This window comes from Panthera tigris, chromosome A2 (genome assembly GCF_018350195.1).
Source record: "Panthera tigris isolate Pti1 chromosome A2, P.tigris_Pti1_mat1.1, whole genome shotgun sequence".
NCBI classification, from domain to species: Eukaryota; Metazoa; Chordata; class Mammalia; order Carnivora; family Felidae; genus Panthera; species Panthera tigris.
The window spans coordinates 17,558,847-17,579,741 of record NC_056661.1 but is presented as its reverse complement, the minus strand read 5'-3'; the positions used below and the strand labels follow the sequence as shown (position 1 = coordinate 17,579,741).

General features: G+C 45.6%; 1 protein-coding gene and 1 long non-coding RNA gene across 2 annotated transcripts; one reads left to right on the top strand and one right to left on the bottom strand.

Moving 5' to 3' along the window:
- Window positions 1-8,140: 8,140 nt before the first annotated feature.
- LOC122236645 lies at window positions 8,141-10,988 on the bottom strand. Its single transcript, XR_006214776.1, has 3 exons — window positions 10,961-10,988; window positions 10,591-10,632; window positions 8,141-8,458 (listed from the first exon to the last, which is right to left on the bottom strand). It is a non-coding gene; the product is annotated as an uncharacterized LOC122236645 (long non-coding RNA).
- On the top strand, window positions 10,731-18,310 carry NME6 (NME/NM23 nucleoside diphosphate kinase 6). Its single transcript, XM_042978839.1, has 6 exons — window positions 10,731-10,996; window positions 13,836-13,932; window positions 15,994-16,101; window positions 16,646-16,680; window positions 17,105-17,265; window positions 17,542-18,310. Exons 2-6 carry the CDS (start codon window positions 13,843-13,845, stop codon window positions 17,727-17,729), a joined length of 582 nt encoding a protein of 193 aa, XP_042834773.1. The 5' UTR covers window positions 10,731-10,996; window positions 13,836-13,842; the 3' UTR covers window positions 17,730-18,310.
- The last annotated feature ends 2,585 nt before the right edge of the window (window positions 18,311-20,895 follow it).

The window sequence follows — 20,895 nt, the reverse complement described above, 5'->3', positions numbered from 1 at the left end:
TTTTGCCTGGAGATGTTTTGTTTTACTTAGCAATTTGTAGAGTCATATTTATTAGCCAGTCGGTAGGAGACATTTATTTATCGTAGCTGCCAACAAGCTGTAGTTGTTTAGACTACAGTCTACAGTTCATTCTTGGTTTTTTATGACATTTATTTACTTAAGTGACATAGCCTTTCCTTTATGGCTTCTAGACCATATCTTCTTGGGAAAGTCTCCTCACCATGAAGGATATAAACATATTTTCCTAAATTTCGTTCCAACATGTTCATCATTTTACCCATTTAAAGCCAGGCAGAATTTAGCATGTATTTGGTTGGAGTTAGTCTGTTTCCTTCCAGATGGATCCTCAACCTTATGAACATTAACCTTTTCTGTGGAATGCCACTGACTTTTATGTATACCTATACTTCACTATTTGATGAAAGTGGATTTATAAAAAATTATAAGTATTTTTGTAAGACAAGTCTATACCCAACCATTCTTTTTTTAAAAAATGGAGCACCTGGGTGGTTCAGTTGGTTGAGCATCCAACTTCAGCCCAGGTTATGATCTCAACAGTTCGTGAGCTGGAGCCCCAGATCCTCTGCCCTCCTACCCCCCTTCTCTGATCCTCTCCCGCTCACTCATACTCTCTCTCTCAAAAATAAATAAACATAAAAAAATAAAAATAATTTTTAGGGGTGCCTACGTGGCTCAGTCAGTTGAGCATCCAACTTCGGTTCAGGTCATGATCTCACGGATCCATGAGTTTGAACCCTGCATGGGTCTCACTGCTGTCAGTGCAGAGCCTGCTTTGGATCTTCTGTTCCCCCCCCCCCCCCAGTCCCTGCCCTGATCATCCTCTCTCTCTCAAAAATAAACATTTGTAAAAGAATAAAAATATTTTTTTTACTGGTTTTAAAATATTTATTCTTCTACATACAAGACCTTCATTCTAAAAGCTTTGCCCATGACTGATGTAATCCTATTCCAACGCCACAATTTAAATTATTGTAGCTTTATATTTAATATCTAAGTGTTACCTCATTACTACTATTTCTTAACATTTTCTTGCCTTTTTTTTCTGTCAAGTCATCTTTAAGAATATTTTTTGGGGGTGCCTGGATGGCTCAGTTGGTTAAGTGTCCAACTCTTAATTTCAGCTCAGGTCAGGATATCATGGTCAGGAGCCCACTGGGCTCTGTGCTGACAGCACAGAACCTGCTTGGGATTCTCTCTCTCAAAATAAATAAAATATTTTTTAAAAAAGAATATTTTCTTAAATATTCCCCAATCTCATTTGGAATATTGATTATAATTGCCTGGATGGTGCTTGAAATGCTCTGTATCTTGATCTGGGTGATGGTTACTCACACGTACACATATATATTTAAATTTATTTTACTTTACATTTACTTATTTTTGAGAAACAGAGTGAGACAAAGTGTGAGCGGGGGAGGGGCAGAGAGAGAAAGAGACACAGAATCCGAATCAGGCTCCAGGCTCTGAGCAAGCAGTCAGCACAGAGCCTGACGCGGGGCTCAAACCCACAAACTGAGATCATGACCTGAGCTGAAGTCAGACGCTCAACCGACTGAGCCACCCAGGCGCCCTTACATATATATATTTAAAAGCTGCATACTTAAGATTTGTTCACTTTGCTGTATGCATAACTGCTTAAAAATTTTAAAATAAACATATTTTTGATACTTTTTTTCATTTTGAGAAATCTCTGCTCTTATTTTTAACTCTGCCTTTTAAATAAATTTTGTGTTTAGTTTGCTTATTTTTTATAACTTGTAGAGATGGAGGCTTTGATGATTTTTCAGCTTTCTTCTCAAATATATGTATTTTAGGTTTTAGCAGTGTCCTTCAATTTAAAGCAAATTATGCCTAAGTACAATGTACATACAGAATTCACATAACCATAAGCAAGATGAAGCACCTTCTCAGTACTGTTCTTAGTAAATGTTTTCTATTACTATTGTTACTTGTCCTTTGTCTCTTATGTATGGGCACCCTAGTGGTGGGGAAGGGGTTGGAAATGGGAGAAAGGGGAGGCTTCTGGGATTCCATCTTTATTAGAGCATGGATTTTTTTTTTTTTTCTTTTGTCTTCTCACAGGGTTCCCACGGGGAAAATTTGTGCCTGTTTCTTGAAGTTTAGTTCATGTCAGGGTCTGGAATTTGGGGAAAGAGCTGGTTTATATAGGGTTCCTGTCTTTTGTCCAGCTGGGTTGTTAGCTGGTTTCCGGGAGTCTCCCTGGAGTCCTGATGATTGTTCCAGGGAAATTGGGGGAATGGTAATGCTATCTATGGCTCTTATCTCCTGGATCATGGTGGTCATTATATTGCTGTTTCTTTTGCTGTGTGTCCTAGAGCAAGGGCTTTACTGAGCCATCCATCTGTGTCTGAGAGTTTTGCAACTTACTAAGGACAGTTGTCTTCCATCATGGGTCTAGGATGACCAGCTGACCTGCTGTGTTGGGACGGAGGTATGGTCAGAATGACTGGGGCTTTCACTGTCCATCTTCTGAGATTTGAAGTTTTGTTCAGACTTGCTGGCAGTCTACCACATCCTGTATTTAGAGAAGTTTTCCTGGCTTCCCCACATACCGCCCCCACCCCACCCCACCCCCCCCCCCCCCCACCTTGGCTTTCTAGGAGTCTTATTGCTTCATATTCTGTGCCTGGCCAATTAACTTGCTGACACTCATTCACTACGTGCTTTACCCTATGCACAGTTTGAGTTGTTGCAATTCCCCTTGTCTGTGGCTCATGGTAGGGTGAAATACTGGCTTTTCATTTGTGGAGTCAGGGTTGGGAGTCTGGGGACCCTGGAGATTAGCGATTTATGGGTGAGGGTTTAGAGGTCAGAATCTATGAGTCAGGATTTAGGGATTAAAAATTGAGATTAGGGCAGGATTAGGAGGTTAGAAGACAAATGTCAGGGCCTCAGGATCTAGAACCAGGTCTAAGGTTAAAGTCTGAGAAGTTCAGGGACTAGGGCTTGGGTTATAGTTGGAAAGTAGTGTCAAAGGAGTTAAGGTTAGAGGGGGACTGGGGGTGGATTAGATGTTAGGGCTGTGGCAAAGGCCTAACATTTAGGACCTGAGTTTAAGGACCAAAGGTTACAAGGTCAGTGTCAGAAGAGAATGAGTCAGGGTCAGGGTCAGAAGAGCTAGGGTTAGATTACAAGAGTCAAATCACTGTCAGTGATGGGGCTATAGGTCAGGATAAAGGATTTTGAATCACGGTTAGGTGCTAGGGTTGGGATTCGTTGGGGTTAGGGAAGCAGGGTGAGGGTCACTTCCTGTTTTTCCTTGCTGTGGGCAGATTCTCCAGTCAGAAGGAAGGCATTAGGTTCTATGGTCACATAAGCCCTAAGCCCCAGGGGATACATGTCAAGGTTTCATGCTAACTATTCCATTGCATCCCACTTGATCATGGCAACACTGGGCCCTGAGGCGCAAGGGGTCAGTAGGAGAGAGATGCCGAACTCTGTCTCCTGCGGACACTTCCTCATATCTGAAAGTCGGACTCTAGAGTCCCCTTTACTTGGCTCAGGGGATCACCTTTCCTCCTCCAAAGCAATCTGGACACACACACATACACACACTTTCACATAGAAGTATCTATACATGCAGGGAGGACACAAAAGGATTAGAGGGCTCCTAGCCAGATTTTCCTCTCTTTAATAAAGCCAGAAGAAAGGCTGGGCTAGAGCAACAACGATAGGTACAAGTCCTGAGGGAAAACAGAGAAGGGTTATGAGAAAGAGAATGCTGGGAGAGGGTGTTACTTTAGATTGTGAAATCTGGCCAGGCCTCTCTGCGGACACAATGCTGAGTGAACCAAGCAAATATTGGGTAAAAGAGTGTTCAGGCAGAGTGAAAACCTCCTGTGGTGGTCTTGAGGTGGCAACAAGGCAGTGGAATGATAAGCGTGAACGGAGAGTGGATTGTGAAGGAATATTGGTCAGCAAAGGCCAAGTCACGTGGTGCTTTAAGGGCCATGGCAAGGAGTTTGGCTCTTGTTCTTAGTAGAGCAGCAAAAAATGGCAGTGCTTCAGGCAGGAGAGTGATGGGACCAGTTTTATGCATGAAAAAGATCTGAGGGCGCCTGATTGGCTGGCAGTGGAGTGTGCAACTCTTGACCTCAGGGTTGTGAGTTCAAGCCTCACGTAGGGTATAGAGATTAAAAATGTGTTTTTGAAAAAATAAAAAGATCACTCTGACAGCTATATGAGAAACAAGCCACAGAAGGGAAAGGATAGACAGTACACGAAGAGAGGAAGCTGGCTTGGGCTAGGAGATGGCCAGAGGTGATCAGGTGTAACCTACAGCTTAAGGTTAAAGAGACAGGTTTGCTGATGGATTGTTGAAGGGAGGCAAAAAAAAAAAAAAAAAGAAAAGAAAAGAAAAGAAAAGAAAAGAAAACTAAGAATCATGCCTGAGTTTTTGGAAAATTGGATGGCTGGCAGGAGTGGATCTCAGAGGATCGAAAGTTCTGTTTGTAACATTTACAGCAAAAGAAAAAATACACACGTCATATAAAAAGTGAATGTGAAGGTATTTAAGTGTATTTTTTTAATGGAAAATTTTTGTTTTGGCAGTTTTTTTTTTTTTTAACGTTTATTTATTTTTGAGACAAAGAGAGACAGAGCATGAACAGGGAAGGGGCAGAGAGAGGGAGACACAGAATCTGAAGCAGGCTCCAGGCTCCGAGCCATCAGCCCAGAGCCCGACTCGGGGCTCGAACTCACGGACCGCGAGACCGTGACCTGAGTTAAAGTCGGACGCTTAACCAACTGAGCCACCCAGGCGCTCCTGTTTTGGCAGTTTTGAGCAGATAGTGATTCAAAGTTAGACAGAAACTTCTATCAACATTTTTTGTTCTCTAAAGTAAATGTTCTCTCAGTTATGATCCACTTGGTTTGTGAATACTGTAAACTTGACTAAACTAATCCTTGGGACTCATTCTCCTGATTAAACAGGCCAGTGAATAAACTGGATATGAAATGGGCTCCAAATATTTTAAACAGTATCCAGGATTCTCTTGCTTTTTGGCATTCTCTGCTGCCTAATATTCAGGGGTCTAAATACTGATATACAGCCATTGCCCCCCAAACAACATTCAAGTTATGTTGCTACCTTGGAAGGAGACCAAAGCTCTCAGGGCTAATTTGGATTAGAGCTGAGTCTGGTTAATAGGGAGAAGCTCAGAGATTCTGACAAGGGAAACAGCACAGACCTGGCCTGAAGACGATACTGCTTACAAAGGACACTGATAGATATTATTTATGCAGAGACAGCCTGACACAGACACCTCATCTGAACTCCTGAGGTCTTCGGGAGAACCCGTAAGCAAGTGAAGTTGTGTTACTTTGTAATCCATCCAGTTGCCTCAGGGAAGAATACTGACTTCTTTGTTGGCTGCCAGCTGGTCAGCAGTTTACCCACAGGAAACAAAAGCCACAATTTTGACACAATCTGCAGTTTTTCCTTCTTCTCTCTGTACCCTTTCTCTTACATAAATCCTGTTTTTGCCTTTGCCGGATTAAATCAATCACTGTTTTCCTTCATATACAAGGGTTTTTTTTAATGTTTATTTAAGTAATCTCTACACCCAGCATGTGCTTCAAACTCACAACCTTGAGATCAAGAGTTGCCTGCTTTTGGGGCACCTGAGTGGTTCAGTTGGCTAAGTATCCGACTTTGGCTCAGGTCATGATCTCACCGTTTGTTGGTTCGAGCCCCATGTCAGGCTCTGTGCTGACAGCTCGGAGCCTGGAGCCTGTTTCGGATTCTGTGTCCCTTCTCTCTCTGCCCCTCCCTCCACTTGCACTCTCTCCCTCAAAAATGAATTAAATGTTAAAAAGTTAGAAAAAAAAAAAAAAAAAAAAAAAAAAAGAGTTGCCTGCTTTCCAACAGAGCCAGCCAGTCACCCCCTTTATATACATACATAAAGTCTGAAAAAACTTAAGTTTATTTTGAGACAGAAAGCGAGCAGGGGAGGGGCAGAAAGGGAGGGAGAGAGAATCCCAAGCAGGCTCCGCACCCATGGGGCTCGAACCCATGAACTGTGAGATCATGACCTGAGTCAAAATCCAGAGACGGACACTTATCCAACTGAGTCAACCAGGTGCCCCAATATACATAAAGTTTTTATACTATTCTTTGACAAAGGAAGGTCTTTGACCTTACCTTCTCTCTGCATTCTTTCCCATGATCAGTTCCTCACTGACAGATTTCCAACTATCACCACTTTGATAACTCCCACCGAACTTGATCCAACCACCACCAAGCTACTTCTGTTTGAATGTCTTACCATCACTCCAAACTCACCACATCCCAAATGAATGCATTCTCTTCTTTAAGTCAACCTCTTAACCATTTCCCAAACACACATGTTGAAACCAGAGTTATTTTTTCAGTTCTTGGACTGACTCCTTGAGTCCATGAAGAAGGATTTCTTCTAAACACTCCTGGCCTCTTGCCACACCTCTCCTCTCCTGGCTGAATCTTCTTGGCCTCTTCTTCCTTTCCTTCTTTTGGGAACCCCCTGCCCACAGGTTCTGCTGCTCTGTGTTGTAAGTTTTACAGGAATAGGCTCTGCCCTTTGGCAGGGCTGGAGGATGTCGTATTCAAAGGAATGTTAGGATCTGATGATGTGGCAAAGAACATAAGAAAAAGGAGATCCAGTGAAGAATGTGGGGAGCGAAACATCACATACAAGTTGAGGCCCTGGTGGGACTAGCACTTGAGGCATTTCAAACACTTTTCAGGTTGGCCATGCTGAACGCCGGGTACTTTGTTCATAGGCAAGTGTTTTTATAAACCTGATTTTACATGGTTGTTTATTTATTTATTTATTTATTTAGAGAGAGAGAGAGAGAGAGAGAGAGAGAGCAAGCACAAGTCGGGGAGGGGCAAAGAGAGAGAATCCCAAGCAGGCTCCACACTGTCAGCACAGAGCCAGACACAGGGCTCAAACTCACAAACCATGAGATCATGACCTGAGCCGAAATCAAGAGTTGGGACACTTAACCAACTGAGCCACCCAGGGGCCCCATAAACCTGATTTTATAGACAAGCAGGGATGAATGAATACCTTAATGAAATGCCAGTCACATGGTTCAGCAAAGGCACTGTCCTTGTGCAAGCACTATGGTTTATGAATATAAGAGCTAAGGTATGGGCACTGACCTTGGCCTTAGCACAGACCTACTGCCTTCCCTTATGGGGCATCTGCAAAGCCTAAGCAGCAGAAAAGACCCTAGCGAGCAGGCCCTGCTGAGGCATAGATTTGACTACAGGAAGTCTTTCCCTACACACACCTTTTAGATATTGGGGCAAAACAAGTATTTGGTCCTTTACTGTTTTTTTAGCTAGTTTGACAGGCCAGCTTTCCTTAGCTAAGGAACACAAACATGTGTAAGCTCCAAACTTTATTGGTAGTCCCAGCCCAGCAGGCAACATGAAAAGGCTGTCCCCAGTTGCATCTGAGCTAGACTCAAGGCCAAAGGACAAAACCAGAACAACTCATGTGGTGTTTTTCTAGTTGGTTTAAGGGTCACTCCCCACTTGCTGGCCTGTATGTCAATAATTCTGGCTATGGTTTTATAGTTCTGACACTTACAATGCAGCTTCAATCTTAAAAAGGTGGTGGATTTTATTTGTAACAAAAATGCCCTTATTAGAAATAAAATATGTCATCTTTCTAGACTTGAAGCAGAAAAAACACTCAATGAAATTACCGTAGCCACAAAGGTTAAGAAGGAAATGAGAAAAGCCTGCGCCTGAAACACTGTCTTAAGGAATCACATGTGCTCAGGAAGTCCAGAAAGAAACAGAACTTTGGAAACCTGCTACATCAGATTAGAAGCAGTACAAGAATGAAAACAAAAGAAAAGAGAGATTTTCTTAAAAGAAAGTTCCTATCTTGGGGCGCCTGGGTGGCGCAGTCGGTTAAGCGTCCGACTTCAGCCAGGTCACGATCTCGCGGTCTGTGAGTTCGAGCCCCGCGTCAGGCTCTGGGCTGATGGCTCGGAGCCTGGAGCCTGTTTCCAATTCTGTGTGTCTCCCTCTCTCTCTGCCCCTCCCCCGTTCATGCTCTGTCTCTCTCTGTCCCAAAAATAAATAAAAAACGTTGAAAAAAAAATTAAAAAAAAATAAAAATAAAAAAAAAGAAAGTTCCTATCTTGGGAAACAACTGAGAGATAAATCTCTAGGGCACAGCCCTGCAAGCTCATTCCTTCTCCACTCTCTGTAGCCTAGCAAGGAGCTGGCTTTCTCTCCAACAATAAAATGTGAGAAATTCACTGAGCCTTCTGGAAAGGAGTAGGGGAACCTAGAAAAAAATGCCAAAAGAGAAGCGTCTGAAAGAAATGCTACTCCCCACCTGACACATCCAGAAGTTGAAGACAGTATCTTGAAGAGCAGAGGTCTTAATTCTCACTGGGTCCATGAGGCAGCAAACTTTAGAAAAACAGCAGCTTTAAGTTAAAAAAAAAAAACCAACAGGAAGAAAGAAACCACCAAGAGTGATTTTCAACTGAAACTCGTGGGGTAAAGGACCACCTTCCTGCCCCTCAATCCACAGGAGGCAAGTGTCCTGACCAACTCCACAGCAGAAGGCAGTGGCCACACAGGACTGCTCACAGCAGGACTGGGTATGCTTGTCATAAGAGCCCACCCTCAATGCAGCCTGGGGATGCCAGCAACACAGAACCCAAAGGAGAAATGGTATTAAGAAACTTGAATGTGCTGGATAAAGAAGAAAGGCATCTCAAAGACCTGGTTGGGGCTGCCACAACACCTTAAATACGTTGATGATGAAGGCCACATCATCTTAAATACCACTAGGTAGACAAGACACAGGTAGATGTGCCCAGGATACAATGAACACGGGCCATAGTTAACCTCATAATGGTTGATTCTTCCAACTGAGTTTAGACTCAGAAGTTGGAGACTGAATAACTGGTACACAATTAGTGGAGTCCCAGGGAAACTGAATCAAGACCTTTTCAGCCCATTCACCTTCCTTCACATATCACTGAGTATCAAGATCTTTTGGCAGGTTTCTAGTGACAAAATCTGTTATGAGCTGGAGAGTGGTCTTTTCTAAATTTAAATTTGGCGGATGTGGCACAATACTGTGATAATTTTGTATGTCCTGTTAACGATTTAGATTCTTTTTGTTGTTGCTCTAAAACTTTTAAGAGACCTGGCATTGAACTTTGGCAGCACAGAATTAGAAGGCAGGAGAATTTGGTTCTCACACTGTTATGTTCTCCAACAGCTCCATCAGTATTAAATAAGTGGGCAGTTGGTCTCCACCTGCCTACCATTACTCCGTTTCTGTTGATTCTGAGCCCAAATTCAGAAAGAGTGTTATTTATTGGGTCTCCTCCTAAAATCACACCTGCCCTTACCTTCATCATGTAGGCTTATTGCTGAGGATAGTCAAAGCAACTACAAGATATGAACTAAATAAAGCCTTCTCCTGTGCATGTGTGTGGTGTGTGTAGGACAGAAGGCAGAAAGGTGAACTAATGGCCACGGTCTAAAAATTGGCCAAGTCCCTATAGTCCAAAGTTATGTTAACAAACATAAAGGTAGAAAACAGGGGTACCTGGCTGGCTTAGCCGATGGAGCATGCCACTCTTGAATTCAGGGTTATAAGTTCAAGCCCCACATTAGGTTATAGTGATTACTTAAAAATAAAACCTTTAGGGGCACCTGGGTGGCTCAGTCAGTTAAGCAGCTCTTGATTTTGGCTCAGGTGGTGATCTCACGGTCTGTGAGTTTGAGCTGCTCAGCAAGGAGCCTGCTTGGGATTCTCAATCTCTCCCTCTCTCTCTCTCTCTGCTCCTCCTCGGCTTGCGTGCATGTGCTCTCTTTCTCTCTGAAAAACATACTTTGAAAAAATAATAAATAAATAAAACCTTAAAAAAACGTAGAAAACAAAACTGGGACCTGGTACACTTTGAAAATAAGAGTAAAACCTGATGTCTGGTCAGTAGCACATGGTTAAATTTACTCTCATCCTGTAAAGGCAGAAATGGACATGTGCCTTCACCAGCCAGACAGGTGATGAATGGACTTTCCCAAAGACGTCTGGTGGAAACAAGCTCCCAAAACCAAAGATCTGCCTTCCAACATTCCAGGCGTGCAACATCTGTATATTTGGCTGGAGAGTCAGTTAAAACTATGTATATTTAAGTTGATGACAGTTATGGTTTATTTTCACTCTAATTCAGTGACTCCCTCCAAGAAAAAATGTTATCACCCTTCCTCAACCAGCCACACCGTCCCCTCTCCATATATGAGACTACTCACCAAGAATACACCCAGTTCTCATCTCCTGACCCTGCACTGCTTCAACAGACTCCTTGGTAACCCACCGCACCCCAAGTTCCTTAGCGACATGTTCAAGGCCCTTACGACTAGCTTCTCTCATGACCTATGTACACCTGGACCCAGCCACGCATCCTCCGTCACCACCCCCACACTGGCTGTGCTCTCTCGTGTCCACGGATCGCTCAAGACTTTCAATGGCTGCCTCTGCCCTCGCGATCGGGAGCACCAGTTCTTCGCCCTTCACGTACCTCAGACAAGTACTGGGCAGCAACCATGTGCCACGCACCATCCTAGACAGAAAAGTAAGACAGAACAAGTCAGGCAAGGCCCGTCCCGGCGGCCCCGCTAACAAGCACGGCCCACTGCCAGGCCACCACCTCCCCGCGCACTGCGGCCCGCGAACTCCGGCCTGGCCCTCCCTCCCGCTTGAGGGCGCCCGCGCCCGCGCCGGCTCCGAGAGGCAGTTCCCGCCCGAGACGGCTCTGTCTTCTCGTACGGCAGGGGCAAGCGCTGGAGAGAGAGACAAGGGCCACCAGCAGGGCCGGCCTTCGTGCTGCATGCTGCTGGCCTTCGACCCGACCGCTCCCACAACGCAGTCTCCCCGCGGGATCCACACACCTGGCCTCCGCTTCCGGCTCGGTCCGCGGCTTCACGGTAAGGACCCCCGGCAGGGCTGCCCGGCCGAACGCCCGAAGGACCCCGCTTGGGCCGCACAGGCTAGCTGTCGCGGTGCCTGGTGGCCGGGCGCCACGGTGGAAGACTAGGTGCATCTAGACTTGAACTTCAGCCGGGCTGGGGCGCGAACAGCCCAGAGTCTGGGATGGGCTTAAGCCTGGGTACAAAGGACAGGAGTCGCGCGGCTGCAGGCCTAGAGAAGGGGGGGTGGGGGCAGCGAGGAGAGGGGCGGTGTCAAGAAATGGGGCTGAGTGCCTGGGGGATTGGAGAACTGGGCCTCGGGTGTCGGGGTGAGGGTAGAGAATGGGGAGCTGAGACAGAGCTGGGGGAGGGCTGCAGGTCTCCGCTTTGCCTAGGAGGACGAGGGGCTTTGCCGCCGCCCTCCCGGAATCGGAGGAATGGGTGCCTTCGGTGTGGCGGCGAATGCCTAGGCAACCTCCCAAATTTATGATTCTCTGATGGAGTGACTTTTAAGTTGAACACATTTCTTGACCTGTCAACATTTGTTGTAAACCGAGGGCCATGACAGTCATTGCTTAGTTGGCATTAGGAGAGGAAACACATCCTTCCCTAGAGAGCCCCTAGCAGCTTGGCCTTGGTATAGCTGGATGAGGTTCATTCATTCATTAATTCACCAAATACTTTTGAGAGCCAGCTATGTGCTAGGCACTCTGCATAGGTACTGAGAATAAAACCATGAGCAAAACAGATCCCTGCTTTAATGCAGCTGGCCTAAAGGGTGAAGACATAACTGAAGAAAAGGTCCAAGAAGATGTAATAGGGGAAGTGAGCTAAGATCTAGTGGGTGAGGGGCCCAGGGTGGCTCAGGTCATGATCTCAGAGTTGGTGTGATCTGATCGAGCTCGCATTGGGCTCTGCGCTGACAATGAAGAGTGTGCTTGGGATTCTCTCTCTCTCCTCTCTGCCCCTCTCTCCCCCTCAAAACAAAAAATATTAAAAGAAAAGATCTAGTGGGTGAATAGGAGGTAACCAGAGGAAACACATTTTGGACTGTGAAAAGGTCTCAGGCAAAAGCTTAAGGCGGGGACTGATATGATTAGATTTGTATTTTTAGTTCACTGGCTGCTGTGTGGAGAACAGATTGTAGAGGCTGGCAGGAGGAGAAATTGAGAGGCCATCGAGGAGGCTGTTGCAGAAGTCTGGGGAGGGTTGATGATGTCTTGGACTGGGTGGTGGCCCTTGAGAAGAGGATTGTATGGATTTGAGATCTATTGCTTAGGCAAAATTGCCAGAACTTGGTGATAACATGGATTTGGAGGGGGTGGGAGGTGAGGTGTCAAGGTTGTTTCTCCCTAGATATATGGTGAGGATTCCGCTTGTTTTTGGGTTACTCACAACCTGAGATGCAAGGGAGAGTGGGTTGGCTGATCTTGCACTAGTTAGGCTGGACTTCGTTTTGTGGTTTGAGTAAGCAAGCACTGCCTTTAATGTGATCATCAGGCTACTTTCAGCCTAAGGGAAATGAGGGTGTTGTCCAGACTGTCCCTGTGTGTGTTCATGGAAGCCTTCTCCATATTTGTTGGCAAATTTAGGAGCTCCACCAGATAATCTTTTGAGACCTAGTCTTTAGTCCTGAAGAGATGATCAGTTTCTCACATGTGAATAGAATTTCACAGTTGAGAGAGACCTCAAATTCTCTTAGTCTGGTTTATAAAATACTTTTATATTCTTTATATCATGTCCACAATTATTTTTTTTTAATTTTTAATGCTTATTTTTGAGAGAGAGAGCATAAGTGGGGAAGAGGGAGACACAGAATCTGAAGCCGACTCCAGGCTCTGAGCTGTCCGCACAGAGCCCGACGTAGGACTCGAACTCATGAAGTGCGAGATCATGACCTGAGCCGAAGTCGGACACTTAACTGACTTAGCTACCCAGGTGCCCTGTCCACAATTGTTTGTTGAGCTCTTACACCATGCTAGACACTAGAAATACAAAGATGGATAGAATAAGACTATATAGGTTCATTTAGTCAATAAAACTGACCTTTGTCCCAGGCAGTGTTTCAGCTGCTACAGATACAAAATGGTTACAACTAGTTCTTGACCTTGGAGTTGCTTGTTCACAAGCCTTGCCCTGAGGACAACCGAGTGTGTTAAAGAATTTGATTTGGGGGGTGCCTGGGTGGCTCAGTTGGTTAAGCGTCTGACTTCGGCTCAGGTCATGATCTCACAGTTCGTGAGTTCGAGCCCCACGTCGGGCTCTGTGCTGACAGCTCAGAACCTGGACTCTTCTTCAGATTCTGTGTCTCCCTCTCTCTCTGCCCCTTCCCTGCTCATGCTGTGTCTCTCTCTGTCTCAAAAATAAATAAATATTAAAAAAAATTAAAAAAAAAAAAGAATTTGATTTGGGCAGGGGAAGTCCTGACCTATCTGTAAGATTAGATAAGAGATGGTAGGTATCCAGCAGACTTTTTGGGGAGGATGTCCTGGGAACATCCCAGTTCTTGTCCATCCAATTTTCCAATTCTAGAATCGATGGGAGAGCACTATGGGATAGAAGGCCTTATGAATGGAAACAGTTATTGTACCTTTGTGGCCAGGCTGTTTAGCAATGTAAATTGTAAATCCTCTAAAACACCAAGAAAAATTAGGAAGGGAAGGGAATATTGCAGAGATAGGTAGAGTTTAAACTTGAATTCCTCCTGAATGGGTAACTTCTTTGTACGTAACTGCCACATGCTTTGGGAGTGTCAGGAATGAGATCCGCTGTTAGCTTGCAAGGCTGCATGGCTCCGGAGGAGGAAGGGTGGGGAGCACAGCACTGAGGGGTCCCTAATCCAGCTTTCTGATGGCAGGAGTGAGATGACCTCGATCTTGAGAAGCCCTCAGGCTCTCCAGCTCACTCTGGCCCTGATCAAGCCTGATGCGGTTGCTCACCCCCTGATTCTGGAGGTAAGAAGGAATCTTAAGCCTCTACTGTATGTCCTGGGCACTGCTTCTGTTTCCTGTGCCACAGGGCCACTTGTGAAGACTGACAGCACAGTCCTGTGCAAGATGCCGTGGAGGTAAAGCTAGGAGCCATGGACTCTGACCCTGAGAAGACTAAAAATCTACTGGAGAATTGGGGCAGATAAAAAATATAAGGATCCAATAAAATAAGGAGAAGAACCAAACCTCTAGACAATGTGTGTATATTAGTTTTCTATCGTTATGAAACAAATTACCATAAATTTAGCAGCTTAAAACATTTATTATCTCACAATTCTAGAATTTAGAGGTGCAGGAGGTTCAGCTGAGTTTTTCCTCAGGGTCTCACGAGGCCAAAGTCAAGGTATCAGCAGGCCAGGTCCTTATCTGGAGGGTCTGGGGAAGAATCCACATCCAAAGTCATTCAGGTTGTTGGCAGCATTTGGTTCCTATGGTTCTAAGACTGAGGTCCCCATGTCCTTGCTGGCCTTCAGGCGAAGACTGCTCTCAGTTTTTAGAGACCACTCACATTCCTCATCACACAGCTCCCTCCATCTGTAAGACAGGAACAGCGTGTTCAGTGCTTCGAATGCTTTAAACCTGACTTCCTCATTGGTGCCTGGCCATATAAAACTCAGCTTTTAAAGAGCTCATGTGATTAATTGGGCTCATCTGGATAATCTTTTTGATTCAACTAATAGCAACTTTAATATCCCTTTTGCCATGTAATGTAACATAATCATGTTGCATGGTATTCAGAGCCCTGTAGAGTAGGGTGCGGAATCTTGGTGGGACTGGGGGAGGGTCATCGTAGGGTTCTGCTGAGGATAGTTTGATAAGTACTCGCTGTGCAGCACTGCTGGGAAAGCTCACCGTGGTGCGGAGAAAGACCAGAGCAGTCAGGAATGGTGGCCTGCAAGTGCTGGGCCCTGGCCAGCAGGAAGGAAGGGTAGACTTTGGTCAGTGCACAGGAGGGCAGGTGTTCCACAGAGGGAGATGCTGAGGCAGGAACGCGGGTGGTGGATCCGAGGGCCACAAGCAGGCTGGGGTGACAGGACGAGAGAATTGGAAGAGGTGGAGGGCAAGGAAAGTACAGCCTTGAGCACTGGCCTAAAGTAGTTATACCTCACTCCATGAGTAAAGTTCTGACCAGAGTGTGACATATAAATTATGGTGTTTTTAATCTGTCACGTGTGATGGTTTGGAGAGAGTGGGACAAACTCAAGGCAGGACCACTATCAAGAGATTTGTATGATGATCCGAGAGGTGGGTTGTGTGGGCTTCAGCTGAAGGGAGGGGCCGAGATGGCACCAGAGGCTCATGTTCTAGCCGTGTGACTGAAGGTCTTTACCTCACCCCACCTTCTTTCTCTTCTGACCCAACACAGGACGGACCATCAAGTCCTGGGCTCTGATGGGTTCTTTTGGTCAGCCTGGATTTCCTTTTCACTCAAATGGTCGCTTTGACTGATTTTTTAAAAATGTTTATTTTTGAAAGAGAGAAAGAGAGTGCACGTATGCCCATGCGCATGCACAGGAGAGGGGTAGAGAGAGAGGGAACAGAGGATCTGAAGCCGGCTCTGTGCCCACAGCAGACAGCCCAATGTGGGGCTTGAACCTGTGATCCATGAGATCATATCCTGAGCCAAAGTCAGGTGCTTACCCGACTAAGCCACCTAGGCGACCCATCCTTTTGACTTATTTGTATCTTTTTTTGTTTTGTTTTGAGAGAAAGAAGGGGTGCAAGTGAGTGAGGGGCAGAGAGACAAAGGGGGGCAGAGAGACAGAGGGAGGGTGGGAGGGAGAGAGACACAGAGAGACAGAGAGAATTCCACGAAAGGCAGAGAGAGAAAGAGAGAAAGCCTGGGCTCACTCAAAGTGTGGCTGTAGTTCACCTGAAGTGGGGCTCAAGTTCATCTGATGTGGGACTTGAACTCACGAACCGTGAGATCATGACCTGAGCTGAAGTCAGACATTTAACCAACTGAGCCACCCAGGCACCCCATCCCTTTGACTGATGTTTATCTTTGACGTGGTGTTTATCCAGGCTGTTCATCAGCAGATTCTGAGCAACAAATTCCTTATTGTACGAATGAGAGAACTTCTGTGGAGAAAAGAAGATTGCCAGAAGTTTTACCAAGAACACGAAGGTAGGATCAGCAGTCCTCTGAATGGGAGGCTTCTCTGTCCCACGAGGTGTGCAAGGACACATAATGGCAGGCTGTCTCTGACCTACCAACTGTAAAGTTATAGCCATTTTCTAAAGTCTGGCTTTATACACAAACTTTTCATGATTGTCAATCTTTTAAAAATATTTTCTAGGAGGGTTCTACTTCGTAGCCCAACCAGAAATTTAGTTTTATGTCCTGATGATATCAGTAGGTATGGGGGATGTTTACTCTGTCGGACATTGTCCTCATGCTCATGGTTTCTCTGAATTTTCCCCACAGCCCTATGAGGTAGGTACTGTTAGGTCTCCAGCACATGGATTAGGAACCTGAGCTGGGGAAATTAATGACTTACCTGAAACTGCACAGGCTGTAAGTGGCAGAGCCTGTGTTCAGACCCAGTATATCAGACTCCTTGTTCCTTTTTTTCCAAAATGGTTTTTATCATTCCAAGTAAGGAGACCTAAGTACAAAAAGTGCTCTTGGGCACCAGTGTCTGGATGAAGTTATTCTCTCTCTTTGCAGGTCGTTTTTTTCTATCAGCGGCTGGTGGAGTTCATGGCCAGGTACTTCTAATTTTGGTTTGGGCATCTTTATCCACCAAGATTTCTCTCTGTTGCTCCTAAACTTGTTAATTTCATGTGACGCTCTTTGAAGTTGTAATCGGTGTTAAATGTCTGAAGAGACATGGGCTTGGAGCCATGATTAAGCCAACACTGACCTGGTGGCCACCTGCCATGGTGCTTATTGGTCCTGTGGCTATAGAAGAGTATTGTTGAATGCTACTTAACAACTCTGCTGACCTCTGTGGCCTTTTGTGTGTACACAGCAGGGGCCTTCCATCACCTCCTGTTTGAAGCAGTGTTGGTACTGAGCTAGAAAGGCAGGGTAACTCTCAGGGTGGAATGTCCCTTTATTTGTGCCCTGCTCACAGTTTGCCCTCCTAGACCACATAGCCGGATTCCTGACACCTGCTCCTTTTGTACACAGTGGGCCAATCCGAGCCTACATCCTTGCCCGCAAGGATGCCATCCAGCTTTGGAGGACACTGATGGGACCCACCAGAGTGTTTCAAGCACGTCACGTGGCTCCAGATTCAATTCGTGGAAGTTTTGGCCTCACTGACACCCGCAACACAACCCATGGCTCTGGTGAGTCTGCCTCCCCTGCCCTCGGCCACAGTGAGGGAGGATGATTTAGGGCTGGTGGTCAGGCCCTGTGAGGGAGTTGAGAGCCAGGTATCCCGCCATGAACTTTCCTCCCTCCAGGCATTTCTGGCCCTGTGTGGCCGTCTGGGCAAATGTGGCCCCAGGACCGAGGGTCAGCAGGACTAGAGGCTCAGGTTTCTGAATCTGACTCTAACTGCCTCTTCCCTCCTTCCTGCACTCCCTATGAGAACCCCTTCTCTTTCTTACCTCCTCTTACAGACTCTGTGGTTTCAGCCAGTAGAGAGATCGCGGCCTTCTTCCCTGACTTCAGTGAACAGCGCTGGTATGAGGAAGAGGAGCCGCAGCTGCGCTGTGGCCCTGTGCGCTATAGTCCAGAGGGAGGCATCCACTGCGCGGCCGGAGCAGGAGACCCGGGACCAGCCTGCCGCAGGCCTGTGGGTCTGTGAAGACTGGTGGAATTGCCCAGCCTTCTCTCGGAGACCTCGTAGGACCGGGGAGGCCTGGGGATCGTGGCGCCAACTCTGCCGGGCACCACGCCTACCTGAGGATCTAGCTCCTCACTGCCACCTCCTCTAGAATCTAGCTGTCTATCTACCTCTTTTCCAGAACGTTCATGGGTGGTTCAGAGGAATAATGGCTCCTCTTTTTTCCTGAGAACTAGTCATCTTTTTCAAAGAAGAGGTTGCCTTAATCGACTTGCCTGAAAAATGCAGTGACTCTGTATAAGCAACATTTGGCCTGCCTTCTTCAATAAAAGTCAGTCTACTGAATCCTGAAGGCTAGGAACCCTACTCTAGGTGTTTTCTCTCTCTCCTTCCATGGAGTAATTAAACCTTTCCTGAAGCCAAGTTTCCGGTCTGCGCTAAATGGAGAGAATTGTGTAGAAATCCCCCAGGAGGTTCACACACAGTGTGCAGCTTGTCAAGTGCATAAAGGCACCCAGCGCTGAGTGTGGGCGCTTGGTATAGGGCTGCATCCTGCGGGAAGGAGCACCTTTTATTTGAATAAAGATGTGTCTGCTAGCGGAGGCATGTGTTTATGATTCACTTTTTTTCTGATTTGCACAAAGCAGTAAAGTTAGCCATGTCTCTGTTGTAGCTGAGGATGACAGTTATCTATTGCTGCATTACAAATCATCTCAAAATTTACTGGCTTAACACGATAATGGTCTATTTTTACGTGTCTCTGGATTGGTTGAGTGGTTCTGCTGGTCTGACTTGAACTCACTCATGTGGCTGCATTCGGCAGATGGGTCAAATATGGTCTTTTATCCTGAGCTTCTTCATAGCATGGTTGTTTCAGGGTTCTAAGAGGTCAGGCCCCCATTCGCAAGCTTCTGCCTATATCATGTTTGCTAATATCCCATTGACCAAAACAAGTCATGTGGCCAAGCCCAGAGGCCATGTGGGAAGAGACCACATGAGGGCACTGATACCGGGAGGTACGAATCATAAGGGGCCATTATTATGACAATCTACCATACTGGGAGTAGTGAGGAACCTTAAATTTATATAGGATTTGTGAAAACAGATATTTGCACAAGCCAACAAAGGAGATGAAGAGATAGCCAGAGAAAGAAGGAAAAAACCAAGGATGTGTGCATCAGGAAAGTCAAGACAAGAGAGTGTTTCTGGAAAATGAAGCAATGTTGAATGTTGAGAAGTCCAGGATGAAGCCTTTAAAATACCTCTAAATGTGACAGCACAGAGGTCACTGTGACCTTGGCAACAACAGCATCTCTGTGGCAATAAGGGGCTTACCTCACATGGAAGATAATGGGCTAAAGCATTTATGCTGTTGTACTACCTTTGGGCTTAGAGTGACATGCCTAGGAGTCTTACATCTGAATCTAGAAATGTACCTGCATATGCTCCCATCTTCTCTTCTCTTCCTGTTACAACACAGGAAAGGGCCCTGCTTCCCATTAAGTCAGCCCTTCCACGTGCTCTGAATCCCATCTTGCTCTTTTGGTTTTCTAGTCTCTAGTACACTTTTACCTCTCTCTACTGAGTCCGTTTTAGTGTCTCCCACTTTTCAAAATCTTTCTAACCTCACTTTCCCCTTCAGCTACCTGTGTTTCTTCCTCTCTGGACAAAGAACCCACATTAGTTGTCTATGCTAACAGGCTCATCCCCCTTGTCTCAGCAGCCCACTCCAGTGTGGCTTACACACTAACCCACCGGAAGAGACTGGTTTCTTCATGCCTTTGTCACTGTTGCCCAGCACAGTGCCAGACATAGGAGTCATTGCTTTGTTAATAGAACTAGGCTATTCATACTCTGGCTTTTGATATCACTTAGGATTCCTCTATCTCTGAAGTCTTTAAATCCTACTTTTTTTTTTTTTAAGTTTATTTATTTATTTTGAAGGGGGGGTAGGGCAAAGAGAAAGAGGGAGAGAGAGAGAATCCCAAGCAGGCTCTACTCTGTCGGCGCAGAGCCCTGTGTGAGGCTTGAACTCATGAACTGCTAGATCATGAGCTGAAACCAAGAGTTGGATGCTTAACTGACAGCCACCCGGGCACCCCTAAATCCTGCTTTTATTTTTTTTTTAATTTTTATGTTTATTTACTTATTTTGAGAGAGAGAGAGAGAGAGAGAGAGAGACAGCACAAGCAGGTGAGGGGCAGAGAGAGAGGGGGATAGAGAATCCCAACAGGCTCTGCACTGAGTGCAGAGCCTGACGTGGGTCTCAATCTTGAGAACTATGAGATCATGACCTGAGCTGAAATCAAGAGCTGGTCACTTAACTGACTGAGCCACCCAGTTACCCCTAAATCCTACTTTTAAATCATAGTCTTCTGTATCCCTCTGTCACGTCTTCTAAATCTAGACCATTCACTAGTCCACTCTCCTAGGTAACTTTTTCATATATTCTCTCTCCAAATCTCCAACAACCTCTTCCTTCTTTTTCACTGTCTAGCTGTTGACCCTGCTTCCTCTTTCAGGAAGATAACAGAAACAGTCAAGAGAGAAATTCCTCAGACTCCCAAGACCTCACTGAGTACCTACTTGCATCTGTGCTCACATACTCTGCTTCCTTCCTGTTAGGATGGGCAATGGACAAACCTTCTAAGCTCCTATCTAAAGCTCTCCCAAATTTGTACAGGAGATCTTATTGCCTCCTACCTTTTCAAGTAATTATTTCCTATGCTTCCTGCACCATCAAGAAATAGATCTTACAAACATGCTATAGTTTCTCTCATTAATAAATTAAACAAACAATTCTTTATCCTTTCTTGTTTCTTTTTTTTCTTTACATCCAAGTCAGTTGGCATACAGTGCAATAATGATTTCATGAGTAGAATCCAGTGATTCATCCCCTGCATATAACACTCAGTGCTCATCCCAACAGGTGTCCTCCTTAATGTCCCTTGCCCATTTAGCCCCTCCCACCCACCCACAACCCCTCCAGCAACGCTCAGTTTGTTCTCTTGTATTTAAGAGTCTCTTATGTTTTATCCCCTCCGTTTTTAGATTATTTTAAAAGCAAACCTTTCTTAACACCACATCTCCTTCATGCCACTGTCTCATGTCTCTGCTCATCTCTATAGCAAAACTCTCAACAGAGTAACCTACAACAGCAATGACCAGTGACTTCAGTCTAGACAAA

What these genes read in the sequence shown, in the direction of transcription:
- NME6 (XM_042978839.1), top strand. Translation starts at nt 13,843, where the DNA reads ATGACCTCGATCTTGAGAAGCCCTCAGGCTCTCCAGCTCACTCTGGCC. An exon ending in CTCACCCCCTGATTCTGGAG is followed by an intron (nt 13,933 to 15,993) that starts GTAAGAAGGAAT and finishes GTGTTTATCCAG; the next exon opens with GCTGTTCATCAGCAGATTCT. An exon ending in CTGGTGGAGTTCATGGCCAG is followed by an intron (nt 16,681 to 17,104) that starts GTACTTCTAATT and finishes TTTTGTACACAG; the next exon opens with TGGGCCAATCCGAGCCTACA.